Below are 12,059 nucleotides of genomic sequence, written 5' to 3' on the forward strand. Positions count from 1 at the left end.
AACTTCCAGTGGTTTCCAGGTTTCTTCCGGAATTGATTGTGCTAGTTTGAGTGGGATCCCTTTACTTAACTCCAAGATGACTACTCAGTGCGGTGAGAGGACTGTTTTCCAAGATGAGCAGGACGGCTGCCCCTCAGCAAACGTGGGTCCCTCTTAGAGGACCTGCTCTGTGCTAGCCCTTGGCTGTTCTCTTCTTCCTCAAAGTCACTAGACAGTTTGTTTTTTTGTTTTTGTTTTAAGTCTTCAAAGATAATCCAGGCAATCATTCACGTGGTAGACAATACTGTTTTAAATAATTCAGCTTATCTCAGAACTAGACGTTTAGACTTTCTCTGTATATAACACTTGAATTTAAAATACTCCTAGTTATCACTCAGCTGTACTGGTAGTAATTATTTAGCATTAATCTAAGCTTGCCACGCCCAGTTTGCCCCTTATCAAGGGCAGGAAGTGAAATATCAGAAGGCAGTGTATTGAATTTCGAGCTAATCTTTACTCCAGGCTACCAGCCTTCACCCCACCCATGGTATTTCCGGTAACATACATAAGGAATGCCTTATTCTGGTTCTGCATGTTCCCTAGCACCTCAGGTCCATTTATGAATAATTGCAAATCTGTAGTTAATAGCAGTCCAGTCTTTGAATAGGATTCCAGGCACCTTCACTGACTTTTTTAATAAGATGCTTCTTTGGAAATAATAGCTCACAAGTCAATCTGTACAAATCAGGGTTTCTTTGACTTGGTGAATTTAGCCCTAGTGCTTGTGTTAACCAAGCTGGTCGCCAACCCAGATTACAGCACAATTACATTTGCTGTGTATAGTTTAAGAAAAAAAAAAAATTATGTTTGCAAATTCGCAAGTATATCTTCGAAATGCACACCATACGTAAAACATTCTGGGCAAAGGTGATTAACATGCTTATCAACTCTCACCGAATGTCAGTTAAATCCCTTCGCACCCTCACTTAATACTGAGTCGTCTTGGAATTCGAACCAAGGGCATGTGGTAGGTATCCCAGTTTGGGGCTTTGTGAAGATCTTTCATGTTTTCTATTCTCTTTTACATTTATCCAAGGTACAAATAATTGCATGAGGTTCCCTCCATTTTTATTTTGTAATTCTATACTTCTGGCCCTTCCCCTCCCAAAAGGCTACTTCATATATCCAGCAAAATGTTGTAAGATGTCTGCCCTCCACCCGAGACAGAGTCGATCATCTTTGACACCTGCTTAGTCTCCTGAGTCTGCTACTGAGTGTAATTTTCCTTATTGGCAACACCACTCACCAGGTCAGCTCTACAGATTCTTTTTAGCCTAATCCAGTCCATTTCCCCCCCAAAAATGTGTCTATCAAGATAACTGCATCCCTGTATGTTTGCAGCTTAATCAGCTTGTTTAAAAGACATTCTTGAGCAAACAAAGATCAATTTTTCTTAGTGGTGAGAGACTGGTTTCAACCTAGTTACTTGCTGTGGGTGTGAGAGCTTCCGACGCTTAACCTGTTGGTTTTAGGAATGAGTGCTCGGCTCTGCTCTGGGCGTTGAACCCCCTTGCTGTTGTTGATGCCTATTTTTCTTAGACTTAAAAAAAAAAAAAAAGTTTACTTTCTTAACAGATAAATGATTCACTTTGTTTAAAAACTAACATTGTACAAAAGATAAGCAGTCCATCTCCCCCCAGCGTCCTCTCCCAGCGGGCTGGCTCCCACGCTGCCCTCCACCAGGTAACTACCGTCCTCCGTTTACGCTTTATCCTTCCAGGAACTTGTTACGTAATTAATGGCAAAAAGAAAAAATAGAATATTTTTTTATACAGGAAAAGTAACATATGCACAATCTAGAACATAGTGTTGTTTTTACCTAATATGTCATTCATATGTGTCTATATCACTGTAGGGAGCTGCCCCACTCTTTTTTTAAAAAGCTACCAAATATTCGGTTGAGGCACCTCGTTTCTGGGACCACACCCTCACTTCTGATTTGCTATTATGAATAACACGGTGATGACACACCTTGTGCACGCATGGTGTGCAGGCATATCTGTAGGGTAAGTTCTCAACATGCAGAGGCCTTTGGGTCCAGTCCTCCGAGAATGAGAGCCTCCAGGTTTGACCAGGTGCCGGCAGGAGGGGAACCCCAGTGTAGGCTTTGCTCCTCAGTCTTTTTGCCCGTCTTCTTTTTTCCAGACTCTCGGCCTTCTCATTTCTGCTGCCCTGTTTTTGTACCAGGTTTGCCTCTTTTTGACTGTAAGGTCATCTCCAGCTACCTCGAAGCTAACTCTTGGCTGCTTTCAGTGTCTTCTTTCCAGAAATCTCAGGGTAGTTGACCTAATAAACATGAGAATCTGACAACCGGGTGAGACTTTTTTCACCCCCCCTCGTACCACGGAAGGCGTGAAACGAGGCTGTCTAAAGGGCAGTCCGTTGTACAGGGTCTCCGTGGTTTATGTGACGAGTGACAGCTCTCCATTTCTTCCGCTGGATACTGCAAAGCCGTATTTCAAGATCTCGTGTTGTACAGCAGTACAGCGCAACCCTCTGCTTGACACTCAAAATTTAATACACACACTTGTTTTTTTTCTTTTTGGTTGGAAAGGTGAAGCTCTAGTTTTCAGCCCAACCTCAGTCAGAAACTCCCTTTGGAAAGGAGGGGTTTTTATTGCTCTGTGAAATTCATCAAATTAAATGAAAAGGCTCTGGATTTTATTTGATTTTGCTCATAACAAATTTGTGACACCTCCTCTTCCCCTTTCCTCGATATTTGAGATTTTTGTCGATTGTGCATGATAGAGGAACGCTGCTAAGCTTGCAACTAATGAACTTGAAATTGTTTTGAGTAATTCTGCTTTTTTGGCTTTTTGTACCTAATCAGAATTGATGTGACTGAAGTGCAAATCTTCATAATAATCATGCATTTGCTGGCAGTGATTGGAGGACCACCTTTTTGGCAATCTATGGTAATTTCGTTCACATTGTGTATCCCATGTCATGCATGTTGTCCTTTGCTTGTGTTTCTAATATAGGATAACGCGGTTACAGGGTGAAATGTAAAATTACTTTGTTCTTTCTGAAAACGAAAGGCACACAGCAGTCGGACACCAACTTCTCTCTAGGGCCCGGTGGATTTCACTAGCACGGTCACGTGATGTCTTAGGGGCCCCCCAGGGCTGGTTTTCAAGGCCCTCCTCCAATTATGACCTGTCACCATTTTACAGCCGAGGAAACAGCAGGGAGTGTATGAGTTAACCAATGATAAGGTTAAATCGACCCTTTTATTCTCTTTCTGAACTCAGTTTTTTTGTCATATGCTTAAAGCTGAATGGCAAATTTGGGGTAAGAAGTTAACTCTGGCCCCCAAACCAAATAGATGATATTGAAGCCAGTGCCATAGGGGTTTTTTTGGTGTTTGTTTGTTTTTAACAAGCCACACCCTAGATTTTCAACCTGACCTAATATATAGGTTCCCCTGCAGTCCCAAATTCTTTTCCAGAAACCTCTGGAAGAGGGACTGTGATCTATGTGACATGGAGGCTGAGAACAGGCTCAGGAGCCTGCCTGCCGGAGTCGGCCCCAGCCCCAGTATCCTGTGGGACTTCACCTGTCAGCTCTCTGTACAATGAGGACAGTAGTCCCGATCCCATGGGGTGATTTTATGGATTAAATGAGTAAATATGTGAAAGCCCATCACATAATAAGCTTCAAATGTTGCTGTTCTTAGGGTTAGAATGCACCTTCCAGATCTGAGCCAAAGTAGTTTGTCCTCCCTGGTCCGGTTAACCACGACCGCTCCCACCACCCATGCAGAGTACAGTATTTGTCACTTACTAGGTGTTACCTTACCCAAAAGATTTACTGCTCCTGCACGAACATAATTCTTTTCTTTTTTTAAATATATTTTATTGATTTTTTACAGAGAGGAAGGGAGAGGGATATAGAGTTAGAAACATCGATGAGAGAGAAACATCGATCATCCGCCTCCTGCACTCCCCCTACCGGGGATGTGCCCGCAACCAAGGTACATGCCCTTGACCGGAATCGAACCCGGGACCCTTCAGTCCGCAGGCCGATGCTCTATCCACTGAGCCAAACCGGTTTCGGCTAAGTTACTTTATGATGGTAAATTAGATACTTGAGGAAGTGAAATTAACACACTTCCCTAAGTATGTATTGCCAGAAATTATTTAATGCCCTTTATTTGGGGGGGGGGGCGGCGCGGCTGGGGATGAAGGAATAAAAATAATCCGCAGTCAACCAGAAAAAGTTTGAAAACATTCAGTCATGCACATAATATGTACATAATACCATTCAGATTCACCTTTCCTACACGTAGTCTCAGAGCCAATACGGTCTTTAGTGAAATCTGGTATCTATAGATTTCACTAGGGAATTTTATTACTTTTGCTCTCCACTAGGTTAATAGTTATTTTTTATATATATCAAATTTATATAACTGCATATTAAAAATAATTCAGCCATAGAGGAAGGATTTTTCTTTTCCTAAAACTAGATCATAAAGCCTACCCCCACTTAAATTTGTTATATGGCTTTGTGTTTTATACCAAAATCTCCGTTCCCTCCTCTCCCCCCAAATTATTTTGAATATCTTAAACATAGATAAATAACCATAGTTTTAGCATACTGATGACAAAAAGGAAATGGAATTCTGGCTTGATCATCCAGACACAGGCCAGCATCAGGTATGTACACCTGTCCATCTAGTTATCAGTACGAAGTAGTGAAGCACTGTTGTACGTGAAGTTATATACCCACTTAGGCTACACACATCTCATTTTTTGGCTTTTGCCTGGCAGTAAGTTTGCTGCAGGTATACTTGTTGCCTTTTTAAAATGAGGATTTATGCACACATCACAGATGTAATTTTTTCTTAAAGGATCAGATATTTTGCCCTATCTTTATTGATAATTAAGAAAGTATTATCCTTTTTTTTTAATTTTTTTTTTAAATATATTTTATTGATTTTTCAAGAGAGGAAGAGAGAGGGATAGAGAGTCAGAAACATCAATGATAGCGAAACATCAATCAGCTGCCCCTGCACAACCCCCACTGGGGATGTGCCCGCAACCAAGGTACATGACCGGAATCGAACCTGGGACCTTCCAGTCCGCAGGCCGATGCTCCATCCACTGAGCCAAACCGGTTTCGGCTTATCTTCCGTTTTTATGAAATGTTTTACAAGGGACCCTCGGGCTCCAGGCTCACCTGGAGTTCGCAGGCCCACCAGTCCAGTTCAGGGTTAGTGAGGTCAGTTGCAGAGGGAAACCCCCGCCCCGTCTCATTCGCATCACTGGTCCTCCCGTCACCGTCAGTGGCTGAAAGGGAGGACTCCACCTCATGGTGCTGTTTGGGGGCGTAGAGAGAAGGTCTGTGTTCTTTGAGCGGCCCCCAGGAGAGTCCCATCACTGACCTCAGGCCGCTGTATGTCACCGTTTTCTTCTTACTTGGCCCTAAGCATTTATTGCTGCATATGTTCGTGCAGGAAGGATTACTGTGTGTAGTGTTCCCACTTCTCCGTGTGCCAGAATGGGGAGATGGTTTGTTCAGGGCCGAGATGTGACATTTTCATCTCTCCTGAGGTTGATGTCATAAACTGGAAAATGCTTTCTAAATCCTCATTCAAAAGCTTTGACTAATATTCAGAAAGCAAGTTTATGGCAAACAAAACAAAAACAGTGCCGATGCCTTCATAAAGCTGAGTGCAGGCGGTCAGCTCCCGTGCACAGGTAAGTGGTTCATGTCGCTGCGTATGGAGCGCACATTCTTGCTGCTCTTCTTTCTCTTCAAAGAGACCAGTGTTCACCACGGTTGTAGTTCATGGTTGTTTGGTTTGGTTGGGGTTTTTTTTGTCTTGTTTTTGTTTTCTTTTTTTTTTTAAGGAAAAATATTTTTATGCACAAAAGTCCACTGGAGCGTGGCTTACATGTTGCAAGAAATAAAATAACACATTTTTGTGTGTGTATTGCTTCCCAAAAGAATACATCCGTTTGGAATGCCTGGGAACTATCCGTTATCATATCACTCTTTTGAAATGGGGGGAGGGTGGGACATATAACTTTGAAGGGGACCCACAAATAATCCGCACATGGTTCCTATCACATTTGATTCTCGTAAATGTATTAGTTGATTAAATGTGTGGGTATTAAGCCATGAGACACCTTATTCATTAGGTAGAACTGAAGACGTACTAGGTAGTGTAATTTATATCTCATTCTTAAACTAAAATACTTAAGAAGTGGGGGTTTTCTTAAAGGTGGACACTAATTGTTACATTGTCTTTTCATAGAATTCACTTATATTAAAAGTATTTACAAATAGTCATAGTCCACATTCTTTGGAAGAAAGTATCTATACTCAAAATAGTACTTTCTATTTTTGCTGAAATTTATAGAACCTATAAGAACACTTTATTATGCTCCTAAGAAAACAGTAACAGTTAGTAACCGATATTCTACATTAACCCAAACCATTGAACCATAACATGGGTCCATTGTTAATCAGGTAAATTGGAGGGTTTAAGATCCTTTTTCCATTTCCAACCTTTTAAGACATAAATTACATTAGATTGGCATTACTTTGGATGCATCATTTCATGGCATTAATCCAGAGGGATTTTCCCTGGCTGTGGGGCAGGCCCCGGGCCCCAGGGGAGAGCTGGTCCTGGCCAGTCTCCGAGGCTCCGAAGCTCTGGAGGCCTGAGCTAAAGGTGTCTTCGCGCAGCTCTCTGGCTGTTCCTGCAGAGTGGATGCACGTTGGCCACCTTGGATGAGTCCCAGGAGGACAGAGAGAGAGACTGGGAAGGACAGAATGTGCCCCCCTCCTTAACCTTGGGTGTGAGGTGACAGTGGCAACACTTCTGGTGCTTTGTAAGCGGAGCAGTTGGTGCCAATTTTGAAGGGATCCCCGGATCACCGGGAGAAGCTTGGGATCCCGCTGGCCCCAGCTTTCCCCTCACTCTGCCTCCAGTGTCCTGGCAGCTCACTTCCCTGTTCCCTCTGAGTGCGGGGCCAGGTGTGCCCTTACACTCCCTCAAAACTAATTCTACATCGAGAGGAAGAGAAAGGGAGGTCTTCACCCAGCAGGTGCATACGGAGCCCCTGCAATATGTGGGGCTCTAGAGAGAAGACAAAAATCAACTCGAACACAGTCCTACCCCAGGAGCTTACGTGCTGGTGTGAGTAGCCGTCACATATGACGGGTGAAGAGCGTCCTCAGCATGTTTCTGGCACTTGCTTCTGAGTCTGTTCTTACTTGCTCACTCGGTGGTCCAAGCCACTTACTAATTTCCCTGGCTCTTCTAATGTTTCTGCTGCTTCTCTCTCCTTTCAAAAAGCAGCCATTTCCATGGTCCTAAAGCATTTTCCAGATTTCAAATACAGCTGTGACACTCTCCAGCCCAGCTGCACACAGCTCTCTGCAAGGCCAGCCTTGGCGCTCATTCCGTCCGCTGGCCCACGTTCAGGCAGGCCCCTTAATGCCTTGCTGCTTTTGAAAGGTGGGGGAGTGTAGGGTTTCCCTCTTGCCAGACGGGTCCTTTGTCACAGCGGGGGAAAGGGAGCCAGCCCGCATTGGGAGTTTCAGCCAGGTGCATCAGGTTCGCTCGGCAATAGCTCTAGCTTTCTGAACTAGAGCAGAAAAACCTCTTGGAATTCTAGCAGCCGTGGTGTTGGTTTTCTCTTTTATTGAAAACAAGTTTTGGATTGGTCTGGAGGGTTTGGAGATCAATTAGGGAAGGAGGACAGCATTGAGGATGGTCCAGAAAGGTCTGGGCTTGATTTTGAAGTTGACCTATTTCGTGTCAGAAGCGTAAACACCGCCACAGTACAACTGGAAGTTCGAACAGTTGATTCCAACTTTTTTTTTTTTAGAGTTGCAGTTTTGCAAGAGGTCATAGAGTTGTGTAAACAAACAGAGGTCTTAAGAATTTTGAAGAAATTGAGGATCTAAACATTAAGAATTACCTCTACTAATTTTACTGCAGTTTTATCCATATGAACAAGTCGAAAATCTCAGATTTCCTATTTGGTTTGTAAAAGTGTAGGCAGATGGCAGCCTAAAAAGCGTTAGCAGCCCTCATTAAATTGTTTTCATTGTAAAAACTCATTGCCTGCTAAGCCTGGGCTTTTGGAATCCTGTTCCTATAGTCATTTGTTTCTATTTTTAGACTCATCATTTTATTGCTTTCTTTCGATCTATATTGGACAAAACTTGAGACTTGAGAGTAGCTAAAGGGGCGGTATAGGAAGGGAGCGATTCTTAAATGATTTTAAATATTAATGCAAGTATATTTCATTTTAAATGATGGATTTGTATTCACAAGATTAAATACATGATCTCAATCCACTCAGCCCCCTTGTTTTAAATCAGTCCTTCTACTTGGATGTGCTTGCCATGTTTGCCCCCCACACATGGACGCCTTCTTACTTGCCCTCTGCTTCCTAGCTGCTTGTATCCTAACAGTTTGGCCTTGGGAACTCTTCTAAGTAGAACTTCTGTCTTCCATTCTCTAGTTTACAGATTTTTGTTTTCAATCCAGTTGCGAATATTTTTAGTCTTTCATCATCCACACTTTATCGTAACAATGAGTAACAAATTACGGATATAGGGGTAGAGTTAAAAAAAAATGCACAAAGAGAAAGACAGAGAACTCTTCTTTGCTAAAAACACCAGAAGACAGCCCAGTTCACTATTGCCAGACTTCTGGGATGTGTTAAATGAGCCTCACTTAGCTTCTGACTCAAATTAATAAAGTTGGATCAGTTATTTTCTTTTTAAAGATTGCTGTCAGCAGTGAGATTCATTTCTGTGTAGCCTCATCTCTTGAGACTTGTCATATTGCTCATAAAGGAAAGGAGAGAGGAGCTTCCATTAGTTTAAGTATTTACTAAACTGGAGGGCATGGAGAGCATATCAGAATATGAATTGAGTATGTGACTGTTCTGTCTTCCTATTTCAGTTTGTATATATTTTAATTGCTCTTTCTCTCTACCTATTAAAGATTCCAGTGCTGAATATTCAAGTGAAAATTTTTCCTGCACTTTGTACTGTCGCAGGGACCATATTTTCCTGTACGAATTATTTCCGTGTAATCTTCACAGGTGGTGTTGGGAAAAATGGATCAACGATCGCAGTGAGTATCGCTTACGCTTCCCAGTGATAGTTTGTGCTAGGACTCAGTGTGGGGGTCACTTTGTTTTTCATCTGAATTATATGAAATCGCCCGGCCAGCATCGCGTTGAGCGTTGACTTACGAACCAGGAGGTCACAGTTCAATTCTGTTCAGGGCACATGCCTGGAATGCGGGCTCGATCCCCAGCAGGAGGCATGCAGGAGGCAGCCGATCAATGATTCTCTCTCATCATTGATGTTTCAAGCTCTCTCCCTTCCTCTGAAATCAATAAAAATTGGATTGAATTATATAAAATCACTTGTCAACTAGGAGTTTCCACTTAGTCTTAAAAATAGTAACATTCAAAACTTCAGTTTTATTTATACGTGCATACAATGATATGCTTATCTTTTTGTGATATGCACAAACTTAATGCACCTGTATTTTTTTTTTTTTTAAAGTATGGCCTGCGTTATAAAATAAGCCTAGCCTCTTAAAGGTGAAATCCTCAGTTTGTGCCTTCCCGGTCCAGGTGACTGCTTTTCCTGAGCTGTTCTGATGCTCCATTGTAGAAACTGTGGGCTGTTTGACTCCACAAGGTTCTTGAAAGCTTGAGTTGGTCGGTATCGAATCCACTAACCCATCTCCTCTCTGCCCTGCACAGGGAACAAGTGTCCTTTCTCCTTTTCTCCACATTGGATCCGTGATCACATTAGCTGTGATGATCTACAAGAAGTCCGCAGTCCAGCTTTTTGAAAAGCATCCCTGTCTTTATATACTGACATTTGGTTTTGTATCTGCTAAAATCACCAATAAGCTTGTGGTAAGCACGAACGTTTTTGTTTGTTTTTAATTTTCATCTTATTCTGGTTTTAGGGCCGTAGTTTTCATTCCCTAGTGTCCTGAGAAGTTCTAGAGTTTGCCCTCCTCCGATCAGAATCTCCTGACATCAGTCTGGGAGCTGGTGGTATCTTCTGTGAAGCGACAGTGAGATTACTAGGAGCTCCTTGAGCCACCGTAGCTCTCCTCTCTCTCCACAGTGTCATGTGCTTAGTTTGCTCATCTGCTTTCTTCAGTCTCCGTCTCTAGACACTCAAATTAGGCTCCTGGTGAGAAGCGTGGTTGGGGGCCTGGTTGATGGTAGAGCCCTTTGGTGTGTAGCTCTCACACACACTTCGTGTTGTCAGGTTTTTAGTTTTGGAAATTCAAGGCATGTTGCTAAAGAATTCTTGAGACTTGATATTCGAGCACAGTCCCGGTTTTCTGTGTAGCTCACAATTGCTCCAACACGGAAATGCCCACGCCATTGATTCTCTTTCCTTCCTAGGTGGCACACATGACTAAGAGTGAAATGCATTTGCACGACACAGCCTTCATAGGCCCAGCACTTCTGTTTCTGGATCAGTATTTCAACAGCTTCATCGATGAATATATTGTGCTTTGGATTGCCCTGGTAGGTATTGTATTTCATGATGTAGAGGCTACTTACTTTCTTGTTTCAATGGGCCAGTCCTGAGAGATCGATCTTACAATTGTAATGATTTGGAATGTCAAAGCCTCATTTATAGGATTTTGTGGGAGTTCCTTGTGGCTTCATCTTTGAACCATTTTTTACATTATTTTTAATTCTGCCCACATTAGGGCTTATAAATTCCATATTTCTGACTGTAAAGCAGGAGTTGGCAAACTACACCCAAGGTGCCAATGGCCTGGTTTGGTAAATAAAGTTTTATTGGAACACAGCCATGGTCATGCATGCATGTATTGTCTGTGGCTGCATTCATGCAACAATGGCAGAGTTGAGCATTCATGACAAAGACCATGTGGTCCGCAAAGCCTGAAATAATGACTGTGTCTCTAAGAAAGAGTTTGTTGATCCTTGCTGTAAAGGAAGAATCAGTGAGTACTGGTGTGTTAAATTGTATGGAACGGAGGGTGACTCTGAAGAGGGGGAGAAAGCCAGAAGCCATGCCTCTGCACTGTCAAGCTGAGGGTAAGCCTACGCAGGTCGGGTGACTCTAATCGTCTCTTTTCGTTCCAGGTCTTCTCTTTCTTTGATTTGATCCGCTACTGTGTCAGCGTCTGCAATCAGATCGCATCGCACCTGCACATACACGTCTTCAGAATCAAGGCCTCTACAGTTCACTCTAACCATCACTAGTGATGGAGTCGGTGTGGTATAGGAAACTCGTGCTTTCTGCAGGAAAGAATCTGAACATATTAATGAGAGTGGGGAGGACAAGAACAAATATAATTTATAATAATCAACGTGGTATAACTTTTATCCTTTGTTACTGGTAACACTCCTTAACGATCCTCTGTGAGAATGGGAGTTTCAAGTCCTGTCCTGTATATTGTACATGTTGATGTACAGGTTTGGCCAAGCGAGCGTGCGGGGAACAATGCCATGTGCTTGTAAACTATCCTGGATTCAGAATAAAATTGTCATGGGGGGGCTGATCCCCTGCAGTGGAGATTTCTTAGGTAGAATATTTGCAGGCCAAAAGACGGTTGCTTTATAATTTTAACAAATCATCATCTTTTAGTGACATCTTTGATTCGTGTCTTCTCAAGCTTTCTTTGCAAAGGAGCTCAGCTCAGGAGCAGATGTACCCCACTGGCTTGTGAGGGGGAGCTAGTGACCAACACCTGGAATTCGGAGGGAGAGGTTTCCTATCTTTTACATTGTTGAGGAAGTCATTTTTTTATTGCTCAAGAAATGGAGTGTCTCGTGGGCTGGGAACCCTGTCAGCATGCGGAATAATGTACCTTTGTCGATTCATTTTATTTTTTTAAATAAATATATGATCTGAAAGCCAGCGTTTTTCTCAATTTTATTCACTGGAAAAATAAACGAAGTTTTAATGTCATTTTTCAAACTTGAAGCAAAATTTATTTCTGTTCTTTAATAAATAAGAAAATTTGGTCAGCTGTGTTG

The 12,059-nt window shown here is 42.5% G+C and overlaps 1 protein-coding gene across 4 annotated transcripts in view; it reads left to right on the top strand.

Annotated features, from left to right (window-relative positions):
• CEPT1 (choline/ethanolamine phosphotransferase 1) overlaps window positions 1–11,940 on the top strand; it is a 33,005-nt gene extending 21,065 nt beyond the window's left edge. For 2 of the 4 annotated variants that reach the window (XM_054712298.1, XM_054712300.1), the window contains exons 5-9: window positions 2,870–2,954; window positions 9,011–9,142; window positions 9,786–9,944; window positions 10,449–10,574; window positions 11,163–11,940. In XM_054712298.1, the coding sequence (XP_054568273.1) occupies window positions 2,870–2,954; window positions 9,011–9,142; window positions 9,786–9,944; window positions 10,449–10,574; window positions 11,163–11,282 (622 nt within the window). In that variant the 3' untranslated portion in view covers window positions 11,283–11,940. The remainder of the gene's footprint in view (window positions 1–2,869; window positions 2,955–9,010; window positions 9,143–9,785; window positions 9,945–10,448; window positions 10,575–11,162) is intronic. The other 2 variants (XM_028154043.2, XM_054712299.1) reach the window with 2 other exon arrangements.
• The last annotated feature ends 119 nt before the right edge of the window (window positions 11,941–12,059 follow it).

This window comes from Eptesicus fuscus, chromosome 22, assembly GCF_027574615.1.
Source record: "Eptesicus fuscus isolate TK198812 chromosome 22, DD_ASM_mEF_20220401, whole genome shotgun sequence".
Taxonomy (NCBI): Eukaryota; Metazoa; Chordata; class Mammalia; order Chiroptera; family Vespertilionidae; genus Eptesicus; species Eptesicus fuscus.